We start from the raw sequence: 15,790 nt of genomic DNA, 5'->3' as shown, positions 1-15,790 counted from the left end.
ACGGCTGGTGTCCTAACACCCCCTGCCACACGCCTTTTAGGCGGCTTGCGGGGTATTATGTAGATGTAGATGTAGATATGTATTTTGTTTGCCTATGTGTAGGGAGTGTATTGGTCCTCTTAATCTCTAACTTATAAACTGTGTCTGGGGTGACAAAAAATGCCTTAAAACTATTAGTTGAAGATGATTGAGCAGCTTTATTGACAGTGAAAGTTGTGTTGTGTGATAAAGATGCATTGTGCATGTTTTACATATGAAGTTAAAGAATGTTTCCCAATTTTCATTGTGCTATTATTACTTTTATTTTGCCTTGCAGCTGTTAAACAGACCAAGTTAAACTTTGGTAAAAAATCTAAAAAGATGGATGATGAAGACAGTGACTCATTTGATGAAGATATGGATTTTGGTGGTAGTGAAGAAGTTGTGGCTCGTGGAGTCCCTAAGAGGGCCGCAGGTATGTGAAATTTATTATTTATGGAAAATTTCCATTAACTATAACTTGCTGTGTATCATAAATGAATAACACAAAGAAAATCCATTATCCTTTTGGTTATTATCATTTGCAAATCAGGACAAGTGTATCACAGTTGAGGTATGGATGGAATCCCATTCAACTTCAGTCAGGCCTGAATTTTCCTTACTTGGTTGAGTATCCAGAACTGTTATGCCAATGTGGCCTTGTCCTTGATCAAATTCCTAATGTATGTATTGGTCCACTCCCTGTACCTGATGTGTAAGTGGTTCCCTAAGTGAAAATATGAATCCATAACTTGCCATCGTCAGTACAATTGATCAAAACACTGCTCTGTGTTTTTCAGCGGCCAAAGCCAAATTATCATATGACATTGATGACGAGGATGCTATTTTTAGCAGTGATAGTGAGAAATGGTGAGTTTTTCTAATGAAATGCATATTTTTTTCTGTTGTTTTTAATTGAGACTTGTGGGTAGTCAACTTATCATTACTAAGCACAGGAACTTGGTTGGTTGGTTTGTGTTGCTTCCTAGAGAATTAGCTGTTGATATATATTTGCAGGGGTGGAGAGGAGGCATCTGATGCTCAGATTTCTGTCTCTGGGTCAGACAGTGAGTTTGAAGTTACAAAGAAGAAAACATCCAAGCCAGCACAATCCAAAGGTACTTCAATTTTCTTCAGCAATAGCAATAATGGCAAATGTTTTAAATAGCCACTCATACTTTTCTGCTCTTTCTGCGGTTGAATCTTACTTGCATGAACTATAGGCCTCTCTTTTTAAGATGGCCATTTGTTAGCATTGAACTCCTGACTCCATTGAGAGGAATTTTTAAGCACTATTTTTTCTTGAAATTTGGTAATGCAGCATGCATTGATATCTTGGTTTTTGAGCTCCATGTAACTTTCTTTTACTTCAAGTTGCTGCAATTTTTCACCTAACATAATGGACTTAGTAAACACATTGTACTCGGTGTCATAAGGTCCCTCTTAAAATCATGGTTGTACCAGTAAGGTTATTGATTATCTCAATGTTATTGATCATCTCAATTTCTATGAAATATTTCTTTGATACTATATATCAATGGCTAAGTTCTAACAGCACGTATCTCAAAAGTTGACTGATCTGAGTTAATATTGCTTACACCGTTTATAAACAATAAAATTCAAGAAAAAAACAACTCTTTGTTTGCAAAAGTATGCTTCTTTTTCAGTTTTATGCATTTTTGTTTCTAATTTCAATTAAAATTATACACAATTAAAATTGCTGCTTTTTTGTTGTTCCCGCATAGTGATTTGCGAAGATGGAAAAAGTCGAGATTCGTGCAGTGATTAAGTACTTCGTAAAAATAGGTATGAAAGCAAAGGACATTCATGCCAATTTCCTGAATACACTAGGGGACTCTCCTCCTTCATAGTCAACTGTTGCCAAGATGAAAAAAGAATTTAAATTTGGTGGGTAGAGCTTAGATGATGGTCCGTGCAAAGGTCGGGCAAGAAGTGTCACTACTCAAGAAATCATTGCAAAAGTGAACAGAATAATAATGAAGGATCGCCGATTGAAAGTGGGTGAAATTGCTCTTGCTTGCTAGATGTCATATATAAGGTTATACAGTAGATTCCAGTTAATTGGGACACATCGGGACAGGCACACTTTGCCCCAATTAAGCAGCTGCCCCAATTAGGCAAACTATTCCATACATCTACATAAACAAACTTTGAAATGATAGAAAGAAACTAAAGAATGGTTATATTGCAAACAACGTTTATTAAACTATTAATTTGTTTAATAAATCAGCGAGATTAGTTAATTTATTTACATTTTTAAGAATGATAGTAATCTTAGTTGAAAATATTTTTCACAGTCTCAGGCGATGCTGGATGAATGTCATTTCCTAACTCCTATTGAAGAAAAATTCACGGTTAATTAGTTAATAATATGTGATTCCTTAAATTCCTAAACATTTACTTACATTTCAAATCGTATCTCTTTGTCCAAGGAATTTGTCTAATGTTCTCTGCAGCATTCTCGTCATCCTCGTCGTACGACCCAAGTCGGCACAGAAATCCAATGACGACCTTGGGCTATCTTCATTGCCTTTTACATGAAGAAGCATCGTAAACCCTCAATGGATCTCCTTACATCCAGAGTTATCACTTAGCTACGTTCAGGTGCGATTTCATCTCCATCACCATTCTCACCTTCAGCTTCACTGTTGCCTGTGTAATATGGTTTCAGCAATATCAAGTTCACAGTTTTCATTGGTCCAAATTGCAGTGAATATTATCGAGCTCTTCATGGCTTGTTATGTGGCACAGTTTGGAGTTGAATAAATTTTCAGATTCTCCTGTAATGTTGAACACTGCACTGAAACTTAAGAAATCGCAATGAAAAAACAATTTTGAATTTTTTGACATTTGACATCGGGCCAGCTTTTAGCCAGGAACAATGTTGCTTGCTGAATGTTCACCTTTGAGCTTAGCGTGTTGGTGGTGGATGATGATATCAGAAGGTTATCTTCTATAGATTCTTGAATATTATCTACTTATTTCCCACGGTAAAGTGTTCTCAAGTTTTTAATGATCCCCATATCCATTGGTTGCTCCAAGGGCGTTATGTTTCCAAGCAGAAATTCCAACTGATAATTTTTTAACACACAATTTGGCAATTAGCATGTGCCGTACAATTGTCAAGTACAAGAAGAACCTTTCTTGATTTCCATGCTAATTCTATATCCCCAGTGGTCAATCATTGCGTAAAGAGACTCACCGTCATCGCTACCTTGCTGTTGGCTTGGTACTCTGATGGTAAACTGCTTATTCTTAACCCTTTAAAGCATTGAGGCTTAGCACTTTCCAGAATTGCCAGAAGAGTTTTTTTATCAGTTCCCGAAACATTTAAACAATACTAAACAGTGATGCGATCCATCGGTTTTTTGAAGCCCGTTGGTCCTACATGACTGTAATAAGAAGAGCCATTTGGTGTTGCTCGGTATTACAGTCCCGTTTCATTGGCATTGTAAATGCCATCAGCGCAAAAATTCAGGAGTAACTTGGGCAGTTTGTTCAATTTCCACTCCTCTGCACTCACAACATCAGCACTTTTTTCTCCGTTAGCTCTCTTGAATCTTATTTCGTTTCTGGTCTTCCATCGAGATGCCAACCATCTGTTGCCTTAAAATGGTCATGACCAAGTTTCAAAGCTAGTTCCTCCGACTTCTTATTTAACATTGGACCGCTAACACAAATCCCTCGATCGATTACAATGGAATACCATTGATTTAAAGCGTCCTCAACATCTGGATCCTTACGTTGATGCTTGCGTTTCATAGAAGATGCTTGCTTTCCTTTGTGACTCCATTCCTCTCTTAGTTTATCTTGTTGCTTCAATAACTGAGCTATCGTCAATTTCGGCACCCCGGTAATCTCAGCCAAACGGACATGACTGGATTGAGGATAATCTTTATTTTTGTCGAGTACAGTGAGTCCTCGTTCTACGTCACCCCGTTTAACGTCATTTCGCAATAACGTCACGAAAATTTTACGACCGTGATTCGTTTATCGTCCCTTCGCTTCGCGATAACGTCGCGTCTTTTAAATTTCGCGCGAGAAAAAAGGCGAAGTGGCAGGCGTCGCAGGTTGTTCGTTTTGTGGGCGGTAATACTGTCAGTTTATAAAACGTGTAAAACGGTGTGTATATTGTTAATTGCGATTACGGTTTTAGCAAATTTGAGCATCGGAGACATTTCCACGAAAATGTCCAAGAGAAGTGAATCTTCTGAACCAGCGGGAGAGAAAAAAAGGCGGAAAACTATAACTTTGGAGCAAAAACTTGATATTGTCAGACGAAGTGAGAATGGAGCCACTTCAGTTGATATTGGAAGAATTTTAGGCTTTCCACCGTCAACAATTAGGTCAATTTTGAAAGAAAAGGAAAAGATCAAAGAGTTTGGAAGAGTTGCAACTCCCTTGCGCAAAACATTTATCACGAAATAGAAACACCGTTCTAGTGGAAATGGAACGTTTGTTAACGTTGTGGTTTGAGAGTGAAGTGCAAAAAAATCAGCCAGTTGATTTGGCTAGATTCCATAGAAAGGCATTGGCCATATATGGAGACCTTACCAAAGATACACCTAATCCGGAACCTTTCACGGCTAGTCGAGGGTGGTTCGATCGCTATAAAAAGCGATCTAATTTGCGTGGTGTTGTGAAAACGAGTGGTGAGGCAGCCAGTGCTGATGGTGAAGCTGCCAGCGCATTCGTTGAAATGCTTCGAGAAATTGTTGAGGAAGGCGGTTACTTACCTCAGCAAATATTTAATTGCGATGAGACTGGTTTATTCTGGAAACGGATGCCTTCTAGAACATACATCTCCAAGGAGGAGAAGTCCATTCCAGGTTTTAAGATGGCGAAAGATCGTATGACGATACTTTTGGGGGGCAATGCATCTGGTGATATGAAACTGAAACCAATGCTTGTGTATCATTCGCAGAACCCTAGGGCACTTAAAGGGATGGCAAAACATCGCTTGCCTGTAGTTTGGAAGGCTAATAAAAAGGCTTGGGTGACACAGTCTATCTTCAGTGAATGGTTTAACGACCATTTTCTTCCCGCCGTAAAACAATACTGCGAGCGAATGAATCTTTCCCATAAGATATTGCTCCTGTTGGACAACTGCCCCGGCCATCCTCCCAGTATCGGCAATGACTGTGAGAATGTAAAAGTTGTGTTCCTACCTCCGAACACCACATCCTTGCTGCAGCCCATGGATCAGGCCGTCATAAAAACTTTTAAAACACACTATCTCCGTCGGAACTTTGCGCAGGCAATGGGTGCAGTTGAAGGGGAGTCTTCTGTAACTCTTCGCGAGTTTTGGAAGTCATACAATGTGAAAGACGCAATAGAAAATATTTCTAACGCATGGAAAGATGTGAAGAGCTCTACAATGGAAAAGGCGTGGGGAAAAGTTCTTCCTGGCAACGCTACTGGTTTCGAAGGGTTTGAGGATGAGGAACACATTCATGAAGAAATTGTTGGAATCGCGAAGGACCTGGGCCTGGAAGTTTCTCTCGATGATGTGGAGGAGTTGATTTCATCCCACGGTGAGGAATTGTCGACAGAGGACCTTCAAAATCATGAAGGACTGAAGGCTTTGGAAGAGGCCAAGGAAGATTCCGGGGAAGTGGAAGCGAAGCAGCTTAGTGCAAAAAACTTAAGTGAAGCCATAAAACTAATTGAGAGGGGAATAGGAATTTTCCGAGACTGTGACCCTGACTTTGAGAGGAGTTCACGTGTGTATAGGGCTATTGTGGATGATATGGCCTGTTACAGGGAACTCTACCGCGACAAAAAGAAAGCCGCCACTCAGAAATCCCTCCACGCTTATTTTTTCAGGGCTACCAGTGAGGTCGCTGATTCCCTTCCATCCACATCCATGCAAAATGTGTAATATAAATTTTCTAATGAAAACATCGAAGTAAGAATCCCCGAGCGCACTTTTTCACTTCAAACATGGTTTCTTCTCAATTTCAATTTTTGTCGAAAAAAATTTCAAAAGTGTAGCTTGTCCTTCAACTTCTATACAGTGGTAAAAATATTTATGTGTTACAACGGAATTAAAATGTTTGAAAAGGTTCGTTTTTTTTTATTCCATTCTCACTATGAATCTTTTATAGTTACGCTGTGCAAATCCCACCAGGTGGCATTCTTAGGTAGGTGCGCCGAGTTTACTTGACATGATGGTTTTCAGGAACCTAAAAAGTGATTTCAAGGCATTTTTCCGTGTAGAACTCGGAATTTTTATCGTCACTTTTTTCACCGTGTTCACAATAATTTTGGTTCCTGTTACTGCGACGATGTTTCAGCTTCTATAGCGCCTGGTAGCGGAAGTAGCATTCATTGGACCGCACCCCATAGCGAAGCCGAAAAGCAAATGCGGGAAGATACAAAAATGGAGAAGGATTTACGTCACTGCTGCCATTATCGTCGATGAAGACAGGAACTCGTATTTATGCGATAGTTTGGCATTCCCATCGTAAAAAATGCCCCAGATATGATAAGCTTAAATTTTTTCGCATAGGAATTGAGAGGTCTAGGAACCGATATTCACTTTTTACATTGTTTCTTATGGGATATTATGCTTCGATTAACGTCATTTCGTTTATCGTCACGTTTTTCAGGAACGGTAAGTGACGTTAAACGAGGACTCACTGTATAGTAAATTTCAGGGAGTAAAAGGTCTTAATGTGGCAAATTATTCAAGAAATTGAGCGTCACTGAACTCTCAGAACTAAAACAATATCACTTATCCTAGGTTCACTTAGATTGTAGAGCACGAGATAAATCCCACCAAATATGCGCACCATTGAAACTGGTTTTAGACTGTCAGTTCACAGATGACTAGGTACATGTGAAGAGAAAAATGTCTTTTGTGCATGCATAGACTACTGGGAGAGTGATGGGAAAAAGAGAAAGGAAGGAAGAAACGTAATTTTCCAATAGTGACTACTCAGTTGTATAGAGGAAAAGGAATTAAAAGGATAGATTTCATGAGTAAGTTGAATTTTGTTCAAGATGCTGCAAACAAAAAGCTCTTTGTAAGCGAAATTGTTTGCCTCGAACTGTCTCCTATGCTCAAAATCAGCCTGTAATTCCTAGAAATTGGCCCGTACTCGCTCTTACACCCTCACCACGGGTGTCATCAGTTCTTTCTAACTATCCCGGGCTCATTCTATCACCCATAGCCTGCCACAGGAGTCCTCTCCTCTTGAACACATCACTACGTTGAATGAGGTCTCATGGTCGGGAAACGGAATCCGATTCCTCACACGGATGGTATAAGAACAAGAGTTTTAAGATAAGGCAAGAGTAGGAACACTTGAGAAAAATAAGACTAAATTAAAGAAGGAAAATATAAAAAACAGTATTCTGATATGAAAAAGTTTTAATTTCGTCGCGAGCATAGAGTCAATGTCGCCGACTCATGGCCCAATAAAGCGGCATGCTGTCCCAATTAAGCGGAGAAAACTCTGGGATATTCTTCAATTGGATTCGGTTCTTCAAGATTTGCCCCAATTAAGCGGCTGCCCCAAGTAACCGGTGGACCCATTAACCGGAATCTACTGTATTATATTTTAACTGAAAAATTAGAAATGAAAAAATTATCTGCAAGATGAGTGCCCCGACTCTTTACGCTGGATCAAAAACACATGAGAATGGTCATATCGAAACAATGTTTGACCCGTTTTAGGGAAAACGAGCAAGTCTTTTCACACCAGTTTGTGACCAAAGATGAAACTTGGGTCCATTACTATTCCCCAGAGACAAAACAACAGCCAAAGCTGTGGAAACATGATGATTATCCACCACCAAAGAAAGTAAAGACAATTCTTTCGACTGAAAAGGTGATGGCATCAGTGTTCTGGGATGTGAACGGGATTCTGTTTATAGATTGTCTCCCCACTAGGCTAACAATTATGTACTAGAGCATACTATGCTAACCCCTTGGACTAACTGCAACAAAATATACACGAAAAAAGGCCAGGGTTAGCAAGGAAGAAAGTCATCTTTCATCAATACAATGTGCGCCTCCACACACTTGCTGTTGCCATGGCAAAATAACACGAACTATGGTATTAATTGTTGCCACTTCCGCATAATTCACCTGATGTGCCTCCGTCAGACTTTCATCTCTTCCCAAAATTGAAATTTTTTGATGGTGTACCTGGTGGATAAAATAATTACTTCAGATGAAGAACTGATAGCTGGATTTGACAACTATTTTGCAGGCCTAGATAAATCTCATTTTCTAGATAGGATCAAGGCACTAGAATATCGTTGGACCTAATGTAGTAATCTACAAGGAGACTATATTGAATAATAAAATAAGTTTCAGTGATGTAAGAACATTATTTCTATTCCATTCTGAGAACTTTTCAAACCACCCTCGTATGTATGCACTTTCATAGGGTAAATGCACAGAACATTTTGTTGAAGGAAATGATTCCTCAGTCAACTATGTGACTTCAGATCTATAATGAAGACAGCAAAAAACACAAGAACATCCTAGAGGAGACTAATATGCATTAAAAGCCAGAAAAACTTAAGAGACTACCAAAGATAAGCGTTGTTGCCATCTGGTCCTTTTTTATCAAGGACCGAAAGATAGGGTGAGCACTGCAAGGACCCCCAACTCCTTCAGCCCTCAGGAACATGTTGGGCAATGTAGATAGAGTTTCTTGTTATTATTGAGGTCAGAGGGTGTGTGAAGGACAGGAGTAAATATGCATCAGGAAATGATGTATGTATTGTTATTCACTCCATGAAGATACAAAAGGAAATCAGAGAATTACCAACAAACAGATTTTTAATTAGCACTGATTGAAAAAGAACCATCCGACTGTAGCTCTTCCTTGTTAGCTAAAAAATTATAATTCATGATTTCAGAACACTGGAGCCTGATGTAGTTTCTGTATTGGAAAAAAGTATGCATGATTTATGATCCTATGAGGTTGTTATAAAGGTGTGATTTAAAACCTCTATCTTTTAATATCATTATTTTCTAGCTCTCCCTGAACCTAGGAACTCCGATTCATTATTTGACTCCCTTGTGGGAAGTAGTCCTGAAAAACCCGTGGCGCCGAGTGCACCAGCACCTGTCAGCATCAGTGAACCACCTCCTCCTTCTGTTAGCAATGGGACTTACAAAAGAAGTTTAACTGATTCATCGGATGAAGACAGTGCTCCACCTAAAGGTTTGTTACAATAATAATGATAATTATAAATGTAATGATAATCTTTGTTGTCCTGTTGGTGGTTTATGAGAATGGGACTTTGTGGGACATGTGCGGAGTAAATGTGTGTGTATGAAAAAGAAGAAATAAATAATAAAATAAAGTCTTCAAAGTCAAATACTATAGTTAAAAAAACTCATCAATACTGTGGTAACACTTGTGAAAAAGGAGCTCTTTTAATTTGTCTTCAACGGCATTTTGGCTGTATAAATTTTTATCTGAAATAGGAATCTTGTGATATGTAGGTCATTCAGGGTTAGTTTCTCTCTTGCTTATGCATTGTGACTGATTTGCCAAATGTGCATTTTCAGAATGTATCAGAATTGGTCGTTTGCAATTGTGGATTGTTTCTGAATAACAATTTAAGGTAGTTAGTTGGAGCAGCATCCTCTGAAGTCAAGTGATGTAACTGAGCTACCTATTATTTAAGCAAAAGGGTTGCTAAAAAATAATTAAAGCAAAGGAAAGCGTAGTTAGGAATGAAATGTGTGTGCAATTTTACACCTCAGCTCAATGCAAACACCAAAAATAATTATTAAAAGGTATTTGCAGTAGTCAACTTGACTAGTTTCAACACTGCTTCCAACTTTAGCACACTGAATTGTTGATGACACGTTTGACCAAATATTCACAATCTAAGGGGTAAATCGTGAATAAATAAATTATATTAATTATATACAACTTATTTATTTATTTATGTAAACCCTTCCTTAGATTGTGAATATTTGGTCTGCACCCAGTTCTCTGCACCAGGAATCAACCGCACCCACTAAAGAGCACAACCAATCCCTGTCAACCGTTTTTCCTCCCTCCATCTTTACCCTCTCCTTTGCACCCTTCGTTAGATTGTGAATATTTGGTCAAAAGTGTCATCAACAATTCAGTGTGCAAAAGTTGGAAGCAGTGTTGAAACTAGTCAAGTTGACCACTGTCTTGTTGACTAGCTGTAGGACCTGGAGCAGGCGTGCATTTGGGCTCTCCGTGCGTTTTCTGCACCAGGAATCAACCGTGCTCACTAAAGCACAACAATCCCCATCGACCGTTTTTCATCCCCATCGACCGTCTTTACCCCTTCCTTCTACCCTCACATTTCCTCCTCTTCTCACTTGAGAAAGATGGGCAGCGTCCCATTGAAAATTCGAAAGAAATAACCATTCCCCGTAAGTTCCCTCCATTTATTTTTAGTTTTTTTCCCTCTATTACTAAGTTTTTCTAACAGAAACATAAATACAGGACGATGACACAGTGTGGCGTGGAAATGGAATGAAGGCCGAAAACACATGGAAAAATTTCACCTGAACCGGGAATCGAACCACGGACCTTCTGGTGTCCGGGCAGATGCTCAGACCACCGAGCTATCCAGGCTAATTTTATCTCCATTGTTTTCGGTGGGGGTTTATGCAACCAATTCCCCCCAAGATCTAGCCCTATGAGTTGGCCAAGAGATGGCTCTGGGCATAGGTCCCGCCACAAACGAAGAATTCAACGCACACAGAAGAAGAAATGGAATTAAAGATGGTCACAATTACACAAACAGTACGATAGACATAGCACATGCGTTTTGGGGAACGCTGATCCCAACAAGAGGAAACGAACCTTAGAGGTCACAAACATTTCAAATACATAAAAGTATATGTAAAACCTGGGAAACTAAATGTATTTGCATAATTTAGGTGAAGTCCGTGTTGTAGTTTTCGTTTTGCGATGTTGAGATTCCCAGCCGCCTTGCCATTTCAGGCAATATTTCACAAATATCTTTCCTAATTTATCATGGATTTAACTTTCCCGTACATATTTCAATTTGACGCAAAATTTTGTTTCTAATAGGTGCTGTCTCAACATCTTGTTACAAACAGCTTTGCTAGCTCGAAAAATCTGTATTCCTCCATCAGAGCCCATGTTAAATTATCCTAATTTTACTGTCAGATATCTCAAAAAACCCTTGGGAATCATGGGAACCTCAAAGGCATCCCTTTTTCTTTCTACCTGGCCGAGTAACTATCATGAGTTCTCTAAACATTATTTTTGCTGGTGTTCTTTCGAAAACACTTAACATTATTTAGCAGCCCTCTTTTGCGTAGAAAATGCCTTGGTAGCTGTACTAGCATTTCCCTGGAAGACAATTCCATGGGCTAAATAGGAATGAAGTTTAGCATGGGAGGTAAGACTTAGGTCATTGTTGCAAGATTCTCAATCATGTAGATCCCAGTAGTAGCCTTCTTGATTATTTCAGTAATATGTGGTATCCAATCAAGATTGACTTTAAGATATGATCCAAGAATTTTGGTATTGTGACTGTGTGGTATTTATGTATTTCAATCAGTTCTAAAGCAAATGCTTAGTATAGGTGAATTTATATTTTGTAAAAAACATGTCATATTTTGATTTTATGGGAAATAATAATGTCCTTACTTCTTTTTTAATCACTAGTAGACTGTGGTATGAACTTTTTTAACTTCACTGATGGCTTTAACAGCTGTCTTTAGTGATAGTTAAAAAAAAATTAGACCTTGATATTGCATTTCTCCAGTAGATACATTCTGAATGTTTCCCAGTATATTCTTGGAGAGGGTTTTATTGTATTTCCGTGATTTTCTGGTTAAACACTAGCCCATGAATGCTGTATCATATTGTTAGGATTTTCTAATTTTCAAGTTGTTCTCTCAGCCCCTCCGAAGAAGAAACCAGCCGCCGCACGACCTCCAAAAGAACCCAAGGAGCCAAAACCACGGGCTAAGCCAGCAAAAAAACCAGCCGCCAAGAAACGAAGCATGGATTCAGATTCTGATGAGGAATTTGAACTCATTAAGGTTAGCGAGGGTTTTCTGATAAAAATGTGTGATTGCACTAGATCATAATACATATTCACTCTACTTCTATTTTATCTAATAACTTCATCTCTTGCAGCCAAAAGGGAAGGGGAAGTCCAAGGATGATGATGATGATGATTTTGTCATGAATAGTGAGGGTGAGGATGAATATGTGCCAGCCCCGCCCCCAGCAAGGGCTGCCGCTGGTGGCCGAGCAAGAAAACCCGTCAAGTATGCGCTCTCATCTGATGACGACGACTCTGATTGATTGGATAATGAATGAGCATGTGCTATGGTAAATTTTTTTAGCCAGTAAGGGATCATCATCAGTTGAAGGCCATGGCTATACCAGGAGTCTTTTGCTATGTCCTCATAGACCAGTCTCGAGAGACCGAGTGGAGGGTCAGGAATTTAAACATGGTGACTAACGGTGGCTCCGATGTTCCGTATTTATCCTTTACTATTAGGTGGAGTGTGATTTTATACATGTATAATTTATTGATGGTTTTTATAGTGAATGTGAATTGGACTCCATCTCTCTGCAGTGAGAGACGACCTCTGTGTATGTTTTTCAGTGTAATATCATTCCTTTCAATAGGCAGAAAGGACTTCAGACTGTCGCTGGCATATTTATAATATGTTTTTATGTACTTGTTCAAACTGTATTCTTTTAAAATATATTTTAGTTAGTATAAAGCATCACACCTATTCATTGAATTCGATTCCAGTCTCATCATTAAAGAAGTTGTGTGTTCAATGTTTTTATTTCCTTGTATTTCAGAATTGAGAAAGGATTAATCATTTCAGTTCTCAACTCATTTGAATTATTCATTGAATGAAGGGAGGCAATGGCTGTTTACATAGTTATAATGAACTAGGTACATGTATGATATTACACAGCAACCGCAAGCGAGAATCTGGAGTAGATGTGGTGTAATTGGAAACTGTTGCTCACTTCGTTATTACCTTACTTTCTTATGGAACCATTTTAAATCTCATGTTCTCATCATATTTTAGTTGAAACGATTCATTGGTGACCAGAGCAATTAGCATGTGTTATCTACTGAAGCAACCTGTATGTGTGGTAAATTTTGTACTGCAGCATTTTTGGTGGTGTTTATTTTAAAGAGAATTATGAAGATGAGAGGGAAGAAAGTTCAATACCAGACTCGTGAAGTTAACATAGTCTTTAGTTCCATTGGTTTCTTTGTCCTTGATTCTCTCCTTTTATGGATATTGAGGAAAATAATTTTTCATTATTTCAACATTTTCATACTGAAACTGTTTCAGTAATGCTCCTTCCTATCCAGGAATACCAACCATTATGCTAAAGAAATAAGTTTTCACTTGTCAATTCATTTAAAAATTAATATTGTGAATGTGTAATATGAGTATTATGTTAAATGCCATGTTATTTTTTGTTTTTCTAATTTTCTGCCGTACATTGGAACTCAATGTTTGTGTGTTTTGTTTCACTATTTTGGTGATAACAAGTGTGAACTAGATGTTAACTATTTTCAAGGTAGAAACAATGCCTTTCTTTTTCATTTATGTAAATAAGTTTAGCTGAAAAAGCTAAAAAGTAATGCTGTTTAATGGGAATTTAATGTGCTCCGCACTGTTTTCCCTCCTTTGTAAATCTTGAAATCATTGTGGAATGAATGTTCCTTTAGTAAGAAATGGTGCAGGGATTAGTGGGAATATAATTTGGTGCTAGGTCATGATGCACTTCATAGCAGAAAATAGAAATTTCAGGCAATTGTGATGAAGAGTATTAATTTTATTTTCAATCCTTTACTTCACATTGTAACATCAACATCCCATGAGTTCCCATCATGAGAGTCTGTACTGAGAACTTTCTATGAACTGAAATACGTACATAGACTGTATTTTTCAATGCTCTTGTAGCCCATTCTTCCTAAGTGCAGCAAAATCTTTTTACCCGTGAAGTATAATGAACTGAAATAATTTTCCACTTTTTGTAATTTAAGATAAGAATTTGATGAGATTTTATATGATGACTGTTGTCTTTTATTATGAATTTTTAATTTGTTCCAACTGTATATTAATATGGTTTAAATTTTACAGTTATCGACTAGATGAAAATTTTGGTACCTAAAAAATTGATGTTTTTAAGGACTCAATTAAACAAATACACAAATTTCGTTTTGCTTTTTTTTGTAGATGATGAGCTTGAGCTTATCAATAACATTATATTTAATCTTAAAACAACCTATATTTACTTTGCAGAATTTAGCATATAATGATTAATTTTTTTGCTATCATTAATTTTTAGTGTAAACAGGACTTTTCTTCAAATGAGATTTTGATTTATGCTGTCAAATAAATGTAACTTCTGGGATAGTACAGCTCCTTGAAATTCCTAAACTCTCAAAAAATCGGTTTAATGTTCTTATAAATAAAATCAATGTGTGTTCACACTGAAAAAGTAATTATAATTCTATAGTGTTGTTCGCATTGGTAAGTAATTTATTACCTAGTTATTTTTGGATGAAGTGCCCTTGGGTTTCCAACTGGGTGATAGTCTACATTTCTTCCTGCGGAAAATACCAGACAGTGAGAAGACATTTGGGCAAAGAAAGTGGTATAAATGGAGGGCAACCCTTGGGCACCAGCATCATTCCGTGGAGGCAAGAAACATGATGGATCTTGATGCATCGGACATGGGTAATGGGCAAACTCGCCTGGTTGGAAACCTGAGAGCTCCTTGTCCAGTTGATTTGCTAGGAAAGCACAAGGTCATTCTTAGTAATTTATTTGCTGGTTAATTGGCAGGTAACTTCCTGTAAAATTGATTGTAGTAAAGAGGATTGCAGTAAATTTTACGACATACCCTCAAAAACTAGGGTTTGGGGAACCCCTATTGAATAGAGAATGTTATCCTTCGCAAAGAAAAATTTTTGCCATGACTTTTATTAATTTAACAACTAGAATGGTATTGATGATTTCTTTTTAATTTCACCACTGCTGAATATTCTATGAAGTCAACTCTATTATAAAAATAAATGTTTCAATACAAGTTTATTTAAGTTGACATACTTCCGACTAAGGAAAAGGAATCTAATACATGGTGTTTTTATACGGAGGATTTATTTAGGGTTTCATTCATGGAGTTGGGAATTTTCCTTCTAACAACCTTCGCTTTCCCGCCTAGGTCCTTTGTGCTTTCGAATATCTATTAATAATAATAATAGTTTTATTAGCCAAGAGAACCAATACAGATTAGTAAATGGTATAGGCTTCGTCAATACAATACACTGATGAATAACATGGGATGATATATCAGGTAACATTCACATAAAAAAGTATACATTTGGAAAGTTACATTTGTCACAGCATAAAATTTTAAGTACAAGCACTGCTCATAGAATACGTTTACAAATGTTTTCTTTACAATAGTTCATATATTCATCAACACTATACAAGGTATTTTTCATTAGGTATCTTTTGAGATTCACTTTAAAGAGTTCAATTGATGATAAATTTCTTAACTGTTCAGGTAGAAGGTCATAAAGTTTTGTTCCCTTATGGAGAGGACCATCACTACTCCTTTTTGTCTTTCTAGGAAGAACATGCAGGTAGTCTTTTGTTCTTGTCATATGCGAATGGTAGTCAGCATTTTTTGGGAGAAAATGTACACGCTTTTTTATGAATACCATTAAATTCAGAATGTAGAGGGATGTTACAGTCAATATT

At 37.7% G+C, this 15,790-nt stretch overlaps 1 protein-coding gene across 3 annotated transcripts in view; it reads left to right on the top strand.

The window, feature by feature from the left end:
- LOC124156618 (DNA topoisomerase 2-alpha) overlaps nucleotides 1-14,235 on the top strand; it is a 112,215-nt gene extending 97,980 nt beyond the window's left edge. For all 3 annotated transcript variants that reach the window (XM_046531263.1, XM_046531265.1, XM_046531264.1), the window contains 6 exons: nucleotides 317-454; nucleotides 819-888; nucleotides 1,036-1,136; nucleotides 9,036-9,224; nucleotides 11,931-12,073; nucleotides 12,171-14,235. In XM_046531263.1, the coding sequence (XP_046387219.1) occupies nucleotides 317-454; nucleotides 819-888; nucleotides 1,036-1,136; nucleotides 9,036-9,224; nucleotides 11,931-12,073; nucleotides 12,171-12,341 (812 nt within the window). In that variant the 3' untranslated portion in view covers nucleotides 12,342-14,235. The remainder of the gene's footprint in view (nucleotides 1-316; nucleotides 455-818; nucleotides 889-1,035; nucleotides 1,137-9,035; nucleotides 9,225-11,930; nucleotides 12,074-12,170) is intronic.
- Nucleotides 14,236-15,790: the final 1,555 nt, after the last annotated feature.

The sequence above is a fragment of the Ischnura elegans genome, chromosome 3 (genome assembly GCF_921293095.1).
Source record: "Ischnura elegans chromosome 3, ioIscEleg1.1, whole genome shotgun sequence".
NCBI lineage: Eukaryota > Metazoa > Arthropoda > Insecta > Odonata > Coenagrionidae > Ischnura > Ischnura elegans.
This window is presented reverse-complemented; position numbering and strand designations above follow the sequence as displayed.